The 14546-nt window shown below is 35.8% G+C and overlaps 1 protein-coding gene across 2 annotated transcripts in view; it reads right to left on the bottom strand.

The window, feature by feature from the left end:
* LOC136036230 (carbohydrate sulfotransferase 11-like) overlaps nt 1-14546 on the bottom strand; it is a 57227-nt gene that overhangs the window by 32327 nt on the left and 10354 nt on the right. The window contains exons 1-2 of one of the 2 annotated variants that reach the window (XM_065718324.1): nt 12798-13101; nt 2050-2228 (exon numbers count right to left, since the gene is read on the bottom strand). In XM_065718324.1, coding sequence (XP_065574396.1) covers nt 2050-2228; nt 12798-13086 — 468 coding nt within the window. In that variant the 5' untranslated portion in view covers nt 13087-13101. Of the gene's footprint in view, nt 1-2049; nt 2229-12797; nt 13102-14546 lie in introns of those variants that run through there. The other variant, XM_065718325.1, reaches the window with a different exon arrangement.

Here is a 14546-nt window from a genome sequence, read left to right as displayed (position 1 = left end):
ATTAAAACTTAAAACGAACAGAAATCACTCCGCATATGAAAGGGGCTTTTCCTCCTCAACGCCCCGCTCTTTAAGCTAAAGTTTGACTCTTTCTCTCAACTCCACTTCTTAAAACAGTAAAAAAAGACTTTAGCGTAAAGAGCGGGGCGTTGAGGAGGAAAAGCCCCATTCATATACGGTGTAATTTCTGTTCGTTTTTAATGTCGCTCCTTACTTTCATTTAAAAAATCTTGTTTTTATTTAATTTCTGGACGTTTTTTAATTAATGCATGTTTTGATCTTGGCTCTCCGCACATAAATAATTAAAACGAAATTTGCATATTAATTTTTTTTGTCTAAATGGCTTTCTCATAGTTTTAATCGGAAGATTTTGAGAAAAAAGGAGAGAGGAAGGAAGCCTAGTTGCCCTCCAATTTTTTGATTACTTAAAAGGGCAACTAGAACTTTTAATTTTTTTACGAACATTTTCGTTAGTAAATATAAACGTAACTTACGAATTAACTTACGTAATGAACTTCTATATTCGTATGTTTTTATTGCGCATATAAGGGAGTTCACCCTTCGTCGATACCTCGCTCTTTACACTAAAGCTTAAATTCTGTCCCAATTCCTTAAGAATGACCCTTGAATCACAAAGGCCGTAGAATAAATAGTTGAAATTACTAAAAATACTTTCGCGTAAAGAGCGAGGCATTACGAGGAGGTAAACCCCTCATATGCACAATAATTTCTGCTCGTTTTAAGTTTTAATGGTGCTCCTCCCTTTCAGTAGAAAAAATTTCCATATTTATTTTTTCATTGTTTTTTTTTTTAAATAATTCTAGAAAATCCTGCGCCCACTTCATTGAAAGTCTCTTCATCCATGAGAAGTTTTTCCATGGAAAGATCCTCCCTCGTAACCCCCCCCCACCTCAACTCTCCCTCCGAAACAAAAAATTCCCCTAAATACGTCCGTAAACTTCCCAGTAACCATTACTCTATGTAAACACAGGTCAAAGTTTGTAACTTGCAACCCCTCCCACGGGGACTACGAGGGAAGTAAGTCGTCCCCAAAGACATAGTTATTAGGTTTTTCGACTCTGGTGAATAAAATGGCTATCTCAGAATTTTGATCCGGTGACTTTGGGGAAAAAATGAGCGTGGTAGGGGGCCTAGGTGCCCCCCAATTTTTTTGGTCACTTAAAAAGGATATTAGAACTTTTAATTTCCGTTAGAATGAGCCCTCTCGCGAAACTCTTGGACCACTGGGTCGATACAATCACCCCTGGGAAAAAAAACAAAAAAAAAACAAATAAACAAGTAAATACGCATCCGTGATTTGTCTTCTGGCAAAAAATGCGAAATTCCACATTTTTGTAGATAGGAGCTTGAAACTTCTACAGTAAGGTTCTCTGATACGCTGAATCTGATGGTGTGAATTTTGTTAATATTGTATGACTTTTAGGTTTTTTTTCTCCTATTTTCTAAAATGAGGCAAATTTTAATCAGGCTCGTAACTTTTGGTATGTAAGACTAATCTTGATGAAAGTTATACTTTTAAAATCAGCATTAAAATGCAATTTTCTTGATGTAACTATTGGTATCAAAATTCCATTTTGTAGAGTTTCGGTTACTATTGAACCGGGTCGCTCCTTGTTACCACGAACTGTTTGATTCAGTTGGTATTTTGGTTAGGATAAAATAGGTTTGTTTATGTTACGTATTTAATATACGCTATGCTTTACCCCCCCCCCCTAATACGCAAATGTATAGACCAAATGTTTTTCTAAACTATAATATTTTTACTATACTTCAGTACATTTCATTATGATTAATTATGATTACATTTCATTATGACTTCATATGATTAATTCTCGCGTGTGTTCTTGTATAACAAGGAAGTACCAGTTATAAAGCCTGCTCCGTCATTGTCACTTTACTGAAAATAAATTATATTACAAATAATTTCTTTTGTGCTTACCACATTGACTATAAAAATAAAAAATTACAGTGGAATAAAATACTGAATTCCTTAGCTTTCAGCAATTAATATCAAGGAAAGATAAACACCTTTGGTGCAATTCTATCTAATCCTGAGTGTGGACTTGGTCCTAGATCCTCATAACCATTCAATTTCAAAAGATGTGAAGCCAACGATGTGGAAGCTACTTTGTTTATCAGACATGCCATAGATTTGTGAGGCCTAATCACTGCGAAATGAGACGGATCTGGATTCTCAATCCTAGAATCTGCAAAAAAAAAATTTCAGCTTATAATAAAATAAAAAACTTAAATTTAATTTTAAAACAAAGATGCGCACATTAGAACTTGAAACTTAAGAAATAATTTACGTACCTCGAAAATGCCGCACCTTTAAAATATCGAAATAAGTTCATCCTTAAATGCGCTGTTTACTCATAAAAAAAAATTGTAGTAAAAAAATGGAGAGCAGAGTACAAGGACATAGCTCTGAATGCCTCTCAATACCTGATACAAATAATAATTATAGTTTCAAAAAATCTGCTATGAATCTTTGCTCTCGATAATCATAAAAATTCGTGGCGAAAGTTGAGCCCAGTCTTGCTCACCATATTTTGACGGAACACCATTACTGACACTGCAGTCAAATTAGAATTCCAAACTTGAGATATAATTTACATGTTACAAAAGCATTTCACGCTAGAGTACAAAAATAACTTAAAATTTAAGTGTGATGTCCATCAATCCCAACATCACAATTGCACTACGGAAGAGGAAACATAAATGCAAAAAAAGATCCTTTGGAAACCCCATATCAGGTAGCTTATAGTTCCCAATAAGAACTCTAATTACACAAAATCTACAATAAATGCTCGTCTTTGTAAACCGTAATAAAACTTTTGTAAGATGAACCCAGCCCAGCTCACTACATTTTGAAGAAGGTTAGTTATTAGCACTGTCGTTGTGCAGAGTGGTAAAATAATCTAGGCCTTTGGAAAAACCTGTCTTGCAAAAATTGTCTGTTAGCTAATACTAGTGGAAAAGTAAACACTTATTTCGTACTTTCATAGCTGCTGAATCTGTATGCAACTTAAACAAAAGATTTTTACAATCACTATTGCCTAAATTGCGTTCTTACTTAAGGGAAAATAGCATACCGAGATATCAACGACGGTTTTAGCCTTACCGAAAAATGTAAAAACCTTTTTTTATTTATGTAAATCCCAAGCCAGGATTTAGTAAAACTTATCAGTAAAAACATAATCCTATCAAAACAAGGGCAATACCATATCTCAGGCATAATAGTATTAATAAGGCTTGTTTTAAATTCCCGACATATTCTTTATGATTGACCGACCATTTGCGGTGCAGGGGGAAAAGAAATATTTGGTAGAGGACTTTACAACAGAACAAGGCAAGAAAGACGAATATACGCTCTTTTAATCAAATCTCAGGCTATTTAACTTGTTATCACCGAAGAACACGGTTGTCCAAAAATATACACATAGTAGCCCGTTTTTCAGCAAATTAATTTGTTTCACAAAAGTATTTTACGATAATGTCTTTCCTTAATACAAATAACGAAAGGTAAAGCATCGAGGAACAATCTTAAGACAGTGAAATTTTACCAAATAAATATTTCTACTCTATATGCAAGAGCCGTCGTGAGAAAAAAAAATATAAAACTGGAATTGTAAAAAATACCTAACATTTCAAACTAATACCAAATTAAAAAAGTATTAGCACCATTACTTGAAGGAATTTCAGTCAGGATTGAAAAGGAAAACAAACTAGACCTACGTTGTCTGGGCAACGTGAAGTGTTACGGCAACCTTTGTCCGGCTTCACCGACTAAAGTGTTGCGAGAGCAACACTTTGTCTTTGTTTCTTCGCTATCGATCAGTAATCACATGATCAAATTCCTCAGTGTTGAAAAAACAACAACTAAATAGTAACGAAAGAAGGGACTATATCGACTTTGCAGCCAGTTGAACTTTATCCTTTTCAATCGTAGACATCGTGACGGGTGAAAACTTGGAACAATATCTTATATAATCTAGTTGGTATTTTATAGCTATCCGTAACTTTTCAGGATTAAAATACCATAGGTGACACTAATTATTACGAAACTACCCCATTGTCTTACGTTATCGTTTGTACCCGTTGCGTAAACACTGAATTCTGTCAGACTTAGAGAGATCGAATACAATGTGCACCAATTTGCACTCATTTCTAGCACAAACTGAACAGATTCTTACTTACAAGTCCCTCTCCCGTGATAGACATCAAGTTCACCAGAAACAAATAAATGGGTACACCAAATAGCAAAATTTGCAGACCCCTCATCGCTGAAGATGATTGTCGCCCAACAGCTGATTATTACTCACAAGTCCCCTAAATGTCTTACCACTGGAACCAAATTGGCTTAACCATCAAATACACAGGAAACAAATAATAGGTACACCAACTGGCAAAAGTGGCAAACCCCTCATTGCCGAAGATGATTGTGAGCTAACAGCCGTTTCTCGCCCAAAGTGAACCGATTCTTACTTACAAGTCCCTCTTCCGTGATAGGCATCAAGTTCGCCGGAAACAAATAAATGGGTACACCAATTAGCATAGTTGCAAACCTCTCATCCCTGAAGTTGACTGTACCCCAACAGCCGATTATTATTTACAAGTCCCCTACATGTCTTACCACTGGAACCAAATTGGTTTAACCATCAAATACACAGGAAACAAATAATAGGTGCACCAACTGGCAAAAGTGGCAAACTCCTCATTGCCGAAGATGATTGTGAGCTAACAGCCGTTTCTCGCCCAAAGTGAACCGACTCTTATTTACAAGTCCCTCTTCCGTGATAGGCATCAAGCTTGCCGGAAACAAATAAATGGGTACACAAATTAGCATAGGTGCAAACCTCTCATCGCTGAAGTTGACTGTATCCTAACAGCAGATTATTACTTACAAGTCCCCTACATGTCTTACCACTGGAACCAAATCGGTTTTACCATCAAATACACTGGAATTAAATAATAGATACACCAACTGGAAAAAGTTGATAACCCCTCATTGCCGATGGTGATTATTACCTAACAGCCGACTGTTGCTTACAAGTCCTCTATATATCTCACAATTTGTATCGGCTTAGATAACGTTTCAATGTGTACCTTACTGCTGAAGTGGTCAACCCCTTGAAACTTTCAAACTGGTATACCTCATGAAAGAATTTTTGTACCAATGGATGTCACATACTTTGATCAGCTCATCAAGAGCTATCGATTGCTGTCGAAAAAAAATTCTATCTGTCTTACTTCAAAAGTTGTTTTTTTTGCCGTAGGCCAACTTTCTAACGTCACCACTTAGAAAGGAGCAAAGGATAAGCTCCCATTTCTTTAGCAATGAGAGAACTTTTAAAGTTTATTAGGCATATCTGATACCATTTCTTTACCGCAATCCCAAGTCCGAAAAACCGAATGATAAACTCAGCTGAAATCACGAACAGAAATGGGTAGGAACAATAGATGGCAGCACTTCCGGACCTGTGGGGAAATGTCACATTTTTGCTTCTGTAAATTTTTCTGTTTATCACCCAAAGAAAATATATTGGCTGTGGGGCCAGGTAACTGCCGCATATATTTAACGCTTATAGATTTTAATCCATCTTCAATTTGAAAATGGTGCCTGCCTGCTTGCCTGCTAGAGCGGAGCTTTCCACTCGAAAGCAGAAACATGGTTTGATGAAACGAAAGCTTTGCTGCACAACTTCAGATACTACTCTCTGACATAGGCTATATAACTCCACTTGACTTCGCACACCATAGGCTCTTGCTCGGGGACAAGCAAAAACGGCGGTTTTTCGGCCCAAGGCAAGAGTGCTGTGGAGCTTTCCAAAATGTAATGTCATATTCATCAATCCAGTCTGAGGTCCATACTTTCCGTAAAAACCGCACAGGTTAGACCCTTACCAGTTTCCAGGAATAAGCTGAATAATTTTCCAGGAGATCGGCGGCATAGGAAAAAAAACAAACAAAAGAAAAAAAAAAACGGGACAAAACCAAAGTGTTGCTCTCGCAACCCAATAAAAGATATGCGAATTCATCGAGATAAAAAGAAAAGAATTCAGGGGCAAGTTTATACTGCAAGCCTTGCTTTTTTGGTGTATAGCCCAAAAACATTTTTGATACAAATTCATTATAATTAGTTAATGGTTTTAGACGAAATATGTTAGACCATTCTTAATCAAATTAGTAAAAAATGTATTGAATGAGTTTTCTCTTAAATCTACAGGTGTTTTCCATATTTCGGTCGGTTCTACCTACCAAAAATACGATACACCCCTCTTATGACAGTAACTAGGGTTTTATTTTTACCAGAGTTAAAGAAATCCAAGATTTTAAATTACTTTCAAAAACCGCACTATTTGGGCCAAATTCTCGACGTCTCTGAATAATTTGCTGATTATATAGCATTTGAAAAATCCATGCCGATGGATGAGTCATCTTTGAAACCAAACAGGTTTAAAAGACACTCGAGGATTTCTTTTTTTCATCTTGAATTGGAAAACTATTGTTTCTCGTCACTTGCTAATAGTCTGAACCTCAATTGGTCAGAACCGCTATTGGTCAGAATCTTTTTGTTATGGCCTTTTTTTAAAATTCAATTAGTCAGTTCTATTTTCATTATCAGATGAAGCAATACTAAGTTTCTTCTTATTTACCAGTGCCTATTTTCAATTTGCTAACCTATATTGTATAAGTGCGTATCGGCTATTATGAAGAAGGGGCGATAGGCTATTGTCAGAATCCTTCAAATACAGGGATATATTATAAACCACCTCGTTTGAAACAGCTGTTTTCAGCTGTTTGTGGTAACTTTTATTCGGTATAAGATTCAACTTCGCTTTTTAGTTTCATCAGGAATTTTTTTAAAAATAATCTTTGGTTTTTTTTTTAGTTTTAAAAAAATATACGGTTTAAGCCATACAAGAAGATCTTTGTTCAACTTAGATCATATGCTATAGAAGTCAACCTGCGTTTTTGCTGAAACAGGACATTAACAAGACCAGCAATTTTGTCATGCTATCGAGTCCAAGGGCATTTTACCGTTGGCCTTTTTGAGATACATAAATCATCCAATCACCTACGAAATATTATTCTATATGAAACACATACATATTTTAGGAATCTCAAGGACATTTAAAGAATTTAAGATGTTTAGTTAAAATAATTTACAGAAATTAGTATTATTATTAAATTGTTATTATTATTATTGTAATTGTTCTTTCACTATGCTGCAAATAATTTTGGACTTCTAGAATTCCATACAAAGAAGAGTAAATATTCATTAGTTGGTGTCTTCGAAAAAAAATTGCAATACAAATAAATGGAGAGAAGAAAAGACAATTTGAATTTCAAATATACCAAATATATTTAATGTTACTATTTCCCTATTGGAGAATGCTCTGTGACACGGTTTGTTGAGCAAATACAAGGGGCTCTCCTCTTTGGGTCCCTGACGCCTGTACACTTGGTGTGCGATACAATTGTGGCTAGGCTTGTTTTGACTGTACCTGCTTGAGGGTACTTATCAATCCTTTTCTACCCTGCCTGGACACTTAGAGCAGTGCCTGTTTCTGATTTAGTTTGCCTTCTCTATGTAGGTTAGCCGAATATTGGCAGGGCTCCCCTGCTTGTATTTGTATTATTTATTTGACTTTGCTCTTTTAGCCGTTTATTTTTAAGCTTTGGCATTTTATTTATTTGTCATGACTGACAGGACAGTTACTAGTCCTGTTACCCCTGACCTAAGTAATTGCAATGTAAGGATTCTGGCCCTACGAGTAGAAGGTCCAAAATGAGACTAGTAAACCACAGTAGAGAACAAAATGAGACTCCATTTGGGAGTGGAACAGCTATTGCAAAAAGAAAACTGTTTGATCACATACAAAAACATGAGCGGAGGGGCCATTACGGCTCAATGCCAGAAAGACTTGGACCAGATGATTCTATTATCATAATTAAATAAAAAAAAACAAGCTTTTTTAACTGAAAGTAAGGAGCAACATTAAAACTTAAAACAAACAAAAATTACTCCGTACTCATACGCTACAATACTACAGATTAAGGTTGATCTGTATTTTCCGATATACGTGCTTTTTGGATTACTAAATAAAAAAAGCGCTATTTTATATCTGCTGTTTAGAAGGTTTCGGGCCCCCCAAAAAAAAATTCCTGCGTACGTGCCTGGCCGCATGGTATCTATTTGCCGCAGAGGCAGAAGTTGTCTATTATGTAGTGGACGACACACTCTTGAAGAATGTTTCTAATCCGAGACAGTAAAGGATGAGTAGGTACTTGAGTACCCAATTTGCAATGAAAAGCCATGCTCCTAACTCCGAGGAGTGTCCAATACTCATAGAAAAGAAAGCTGTTGTTACTTACTAATTCATCAATAATATCCCAATGTGGACTGCTGCTGAGGTCTTGAAGAAGGAACTTCCGACTCATACAGAAAATGACCCCATGGTACATAGAGACTCTTTCTCTCCACTGGCTCCTAATCAACATCCAGTTAAGGAGCTCAACATGTAGAAAATGACCATATTTGGAGGGGTTGGAAAATAGATCTTGGATCTAACCAAGGCTATAGCATCTACTTTAAAACTGATTTCTCAGTTAGCACCAAAACATTTCAAAAATACAGTCTATATTCGAATAACTCAGTTGAAAACCTAAATAAAGAAGGTTCAAGCCTTCCTGCAACTAAATAAAAAAAAAATTTTTTTAACGGTAAGGAGCGACAATAAAACTTAAAACGAACAGAAATTACTTCGTATTTGAACGCCCCGCTCTTTACGCTAAAGTTTGACTCTTTCTCTTAACTCTGCTTTTTTAAAACATAAAAAACTTTAGCGTAAGGAGCGGGGCGTTGATGAGGAAGCAGCCCCTTTCATATATGAAGTAATTTCTGTTCATTTTAAGTTTTAATGTAGCTACTTACTTTCCGTTAAAAAAACTTTTTTTTTTTTATTTAATTTCTGAACGTTTTTGAATCAATGCATGTTTTGATTTTGGCTCTCCGCAGATGAATAATAAAAACGAGATTTTGCATATTTGTTTGTTTGGCTAAATGGCTTTCTCATAGTTTTGATCGAAGGATTTTGAGAAAAAAAGAAGCGGGGGAGGAGGCCTAGTTGACCTCCGATTTTTGATTACTTAAAAAGGCAACTAAAACTTTTAATTTTTTACGAATGTTCTTATTAGTAAAAAATATACGTAACTTACAAATTAGCTTACGTAACGAACTTCTGTATCCTCATGTTTTTATTTCGTACATGAAGGGGTTCACCCCCTCGTCAGTACCTCGCTCTTTAAACTAAAGCTTAAATTTTTCCCGATTTCTTAAGAATGACACCTGAATCACAAAAGCCGTAGAATAAATAGTTGAAATTACTAAAAATAATTTAGCGTAAACAGCGAGATATTAGGAGGAGGTGATGCCATCTTATGCGTAATAATTTCTGTTCGTTTTAAGTTTTAATGCTTCTCCTTACTTTCAGTTGAAAAATCTTTTCATATTTATTTTTTCATTATTTTTTTTAAATAATGCTAGAAAATCCTGCGCTCCCTTCATGAAAATTTTCTTCCCCCATAACAAATTCATACAAGGGGTGCTCCCCTAATATGTTCCCCTCTTTTCAACCCCCCCCCCCCCCCACAACCTAAAAATCCCCCTGAAAACATCTGTACACTTCCAAATAACCATTACTATATGTAAGCACTGGTCAAAGTTTGTAACTTGTGGCCCCTCCTACGGGGACTGTGGGGGAGTAAGTCGTCACCAAAGTCATAGTTATAAGGTTTTTTGACTACGCTGAATAAAATGGCTATCTCAGAATTTCGATTTGGTGACTTTGGGAAAATAATTAGCGTGGGAGGGGGCCTAGGTACCCTTCAATTTTTTTGGTCACTTAAAAAGGACACTAGAACTTTTCATTTCCCTTAAAATGAGCCCTCTCAAAACATTCTAGGGCCACTGGGTCGATACGATCACCCCTGGGAAAAAGAAACAAACAAATAAACACGCATCTGTGATCTGGCTTCTGGCAAAAAATACAAAATTCCACATTTTTGGAGATAGGAGCTTGAAACTATTATAATAGGGTTCTCTGATACGCTGAATCTGATGGTATGATTTTCGTTAAGATTCTACGACTTTTAGGGGTTGTTTCCCCCTGTTTTTTTAAAATAAGGCAAATTTTCTTAGGCTCGTAACTTTTGATGGGTAATCCTAAACATGATTAAACTTATATATTCAAAATCAGCATTAAAATGCAATTCTTTTGATGCAGCTATTGATATCAAGATTCCATTTTTTAGAGTTTTGGTTACTATTGAGCCGGGTCGCTCCTTACTACAGTTCGTTACCACGAACTGTTTGATGTCAGCAAATACCAGCAGCTCTGCAAAGCAGAAAGAAATTGTAAAGGAAAGGAATCTATATCTAGCTCAGAAGGTTCTATAGCTAGGCTACAGAGACCTAGGTTAGCCCCATCTCAGACAAATATTATTCTCTCCGCCATTTTCCTTGGAATTGGGCTGGACTAAGCACAAATTTGTTAAGTGTTTTTTTTTTCAAATCAAGCCAAGCCATCAAGCCAAGAATGGGTAAAAATTAAGCCAAATAATCTTCCAAGCCTATAACTACCACAAATCACTGTCAATAAATAAATAAAACTCAAAGCGTACAGCAATTGCGATAAATAGCTGAGCCAAACCCATACCAGCAAAAATTACGTGAGTATGAGAAAGTGATACATGCCCAGTTAAACTATTATATTGAAAAGAATAAAATTCTAATGGAAAACCAAATTGGGTTCAGTTAAGGGCTATCTACGGATATGGCAGTTCTGAAATTGGTTGATTAGATTAATTATGCATTTGAATCTTTGTCCCATCTAAAATTGGTTGATTGGATTAATTATGCATTTGAATCTTGTCTCATACTCGCAGCTGCATTTTTGGATATGAGAAAAGCGTCGGATACGGTGGACCACTCAGAGCTTATTCAAGCTCTTAACTTGATTGGGGCGACGGGTTCAAGCCTGGAGTGGTTTTCATCATATCTAACCAATCGGTATCAGATAGTCCATAATGGATCATTTTTATCTTCAAAAAAGAAAATGGAGTGTGGTGCCCCACAAGTGTCAACCTTGGGACCCCTCCTTTTCATCATTTTTATTGATCGAGTGAAACATTACCTGTCGAATTCTGGTGTCATCTTGTTTGCAGATGACACTTTGCTCTTTCTGGCTACACCTTCGCTTGGTGTTTTTCATAGTAAAATTCATAATGCGGTCTCTGAATTTTTAATTTTTTTTTTCTCAACAGAATTTGTTAACCCTAAGCTTTTCTAAATTTTTTTCATGATATTTTCTAGACTTCCGTCAAGTGTTGGAAATGATAAAATCACGGTTCGAGGAAATTTGATAAAAAGAGTAGCAACAACGAAATACTTGGGGTTTTTAATTGATGAGAACCTGTCGTGGAAAAACCATTCATTTGCGATAGCTGAAAGATTAAGCAGAGGTCTTGGAGAGATGCGAAGAATTAAAAATCATGTCCAAAAAAATTCGAAAAATGATCTATTTTTCTATATTTTGCCCATATATTAGCTATGGACGCTTATCTATGGGCAAGTAATTTTGTAACAGGTTTCAAAAGAGTACAAAAACTTCAGAATAGAGCTGTAAAATTATTATCGGAATTTTATTATTCTGATGAGGTTCCTGCTTATGAACATTTTAAAAAGAATATCTTTTGGGATATAAAATGCATCCCAAACTCGAGATTATCAAGTCGTGATTTTCTCGTATTAATATCGAATCGTTCACTCCTGCCTTTGAAAATCTTTCTACTTTTGATAAAGACCATCAAGATCATAATACAAGAACTGATAAGTTAACTCATGAGTTTAGGAGTATCATTCGGTCATCTTTTCTGATTCGGCATTATGATCCCCATGTTTGGAAGATATTGCCCGAGGGTGTTAAAAATGCGCCTAATCTTCCCACGTTCAAGTTACGGGCAAAGAAGTTTCAGTTATCTCGTGGGTGATTTTGATGTGATGCCCGCTCCAGGTTATCATTCTGTTCAAAGCATTTCCCTAATTTTTTTTTGCTGTTAATTTTTTGTTTTCAATCTTCTTCTCGTCTTTTCCTCTTTCTTTTTTTCCTTTCTTCGTTCATCAGTTGAGTTTCTTTTGTGTTGAGTAGCGTGATATGAATGTGGTTTTAATTAGCTGAGGGTGATAACCTCGCTTGCCCTTCCAAGCTTATTGCCTTTCTTGGCAGGCGAATGCTGAATAATGTTTGTTTCCTTTTTTAATAAATGTATATCTCATATCTCATGTATATCTCATATTTCAAAACATGGCATGACCTCCATTATCATCCAATTCAAAAAACATAGAATTTGGTAGGAAACAAAATCGAACTCACTTCAAGTTGTGTTTATCTTTGGCTCAGTTGATAAGTTAAACTGAAGGAAATCCGAATGAAAAATGTAAGAACGTGAACAACCAAAAGCACGAATTTAGGAAACTATAGGGGAGGGGGCAAGTTTTTTTTTAAGTGAACGTGGGAAAAATTGGAATATATTTGATAGGTTTCTTTTCGTTTTTCGTTCGATTCTCTCTCAAAAATAAAGAAACAAATTTTAACTTCAAGGGGCAACAGCCCTCCCCCTCCCATTCAGAACCTGTTAATTGCCGTCCTTGTGTATGGTTATGGAAAAAAAAAATATCTGAACGGAGGTAGGATAAAAGAACGTCATACCTTGATTACGACGAACGTTTAAGTTATTGCCAATTCCAAAGAAATTCCCCCTGGTAATTTCACCACGACGAATTTTAAATTTTTCGCATGCTAATTCGACCATTTTCGCCCTTTCTTTGTAAAGAATCTTTCTATTATCCATCCACTGATCAATGTCCATATCTTCTTTTATTTCTCCCTTTCTGGTTTTCAAAGTAGGATCTAAATACCTGTATTTAAAAACATAAAAAGACGCAGTAGACATCCAAAGTATTACAATTAAACACCTGAGTCTATAATGCATACTCATTATGAATATAAAAACGACACTAGCTGAAATTTTTGAAGAGTACGATAAAACTGTTACTCAGGTATGTTCTCATAATTGATGTTTCGCAATCTGAAACGGTAAATCAAATTTATGAAGGAAGTAAGCGTAATTGAGGATTGAATTGTTTTAATCATTCATTTAGTCCTTGTATCACTGTAGTCACTGAAGCCTACTGAAATTCTTCAGGGGCGTCCTAAGTGTCATTTTGAAATTCCTTGGGGGAGGGGGGCAAGTCTTATCAGGATCTTCATTTTTAAATAGGAACACATCTCCTTTTCAATTTTCATACACTTTTTAGCGTCTTCATATTTCCAGAGGGGGAAGAATTACCCTGCCTGAACCTCCCTAATGGTGTCTATGATGGGCATGGAAATCATTACTCTAGTTATTTAAAAACGTAAGCATAATCAGGATCTTTTTTATGTATATTCAAAAAAGTGGATGCCACTTAAAATAACAGTTCTTTTTAACTGTCTTTTAAGACTCTTGAATGTAATTAACTAAATAAACAGGTTTTTCTCCAATGAACTGGAGGACCGTTGCTCCCTCTTCAACCTCCTCTTTTTACGGCATAATTTTTTGGTGTTTTAAAAATTCTCTGTATTCCAATTAAAAGGTCTTGGCGTTTGAAGAGTCGTTCTTAGAGAACTGGCAAAAATTTTAAATCTACCGTGAACAGTTGGGCATTGTCCGCAAAAAGTTCAAACATTAACAGTATACCGATCCCCAAGGATAATAACATCTTCACGGAAAGCTGAGTCTCCTTAAGATGTTTAGTACCCTTGTTTTTGTTGTTATTTTTTGCCCCCTTTACAATTTTGTTACTCCTTTCTAAAATAGCTTAAGAAAAAAGATTTCATAATTTAGCACAGCACATGCCAGTTTTACTTAATTCTCAATTGAAAATAAGCCTGTGAACTTGTAGCCTAGATGCCTTCTTTGGTAAATGAGAGATAGCCAAAACCTTCTCTAGAAGGACGCAACTGTCTTAATCAAAAGATTTAATATATTTTTTTTTCTAAATTTGGTGGTTGCCTAGCCAAAGAACCTATTCCTAGCACTCAGATTTCTTTGCCTATCTAGAACTGTGACTGCACATGGCACTGCGACTCCGAGGAGTGGTGCACCCGGTGTAAACTATACAACAAAATAACAAAATAGTGTTAACAAATAGTATTTACATTGAATTCTGATTGGTAAATATTTCTTCTGGGTTTTATTTGTTTTGATGGCCCATTCTCGGCTGATTAACCTCTCTTTAACTAACTAATATATTGTGAGCTGCCCCGCCATAGTAGTACAATATTTGCCGGCATGAATATATTATAGGTCAGAGGAAATAGGCTGGAGATTGTTTAGGCAGGATTTTGACTGTTGATGATTTAAGAGCATCCCTAAGTGGGGAAAACCATGTTGTTACCAAAATGACTCATGGATTG

Source organism: Artemia franciscana, chromosome 15 (genome assembly GCF_032884065.1).
Source record: "Artemia franciscana chromosome 15, ASM3288406v1, whole genome shotgun sequence".
In the NCBI taxonomy this organism is placed as follows: Eukaryota; Metazoa; Arthropoda; class Branchiopoda; order Anostraca; family Artemiidae; genus Artemia; species Artemia franciscana.
This window is presented reverse-complemented; position numbering and strand designations above follow the sequence as displayed.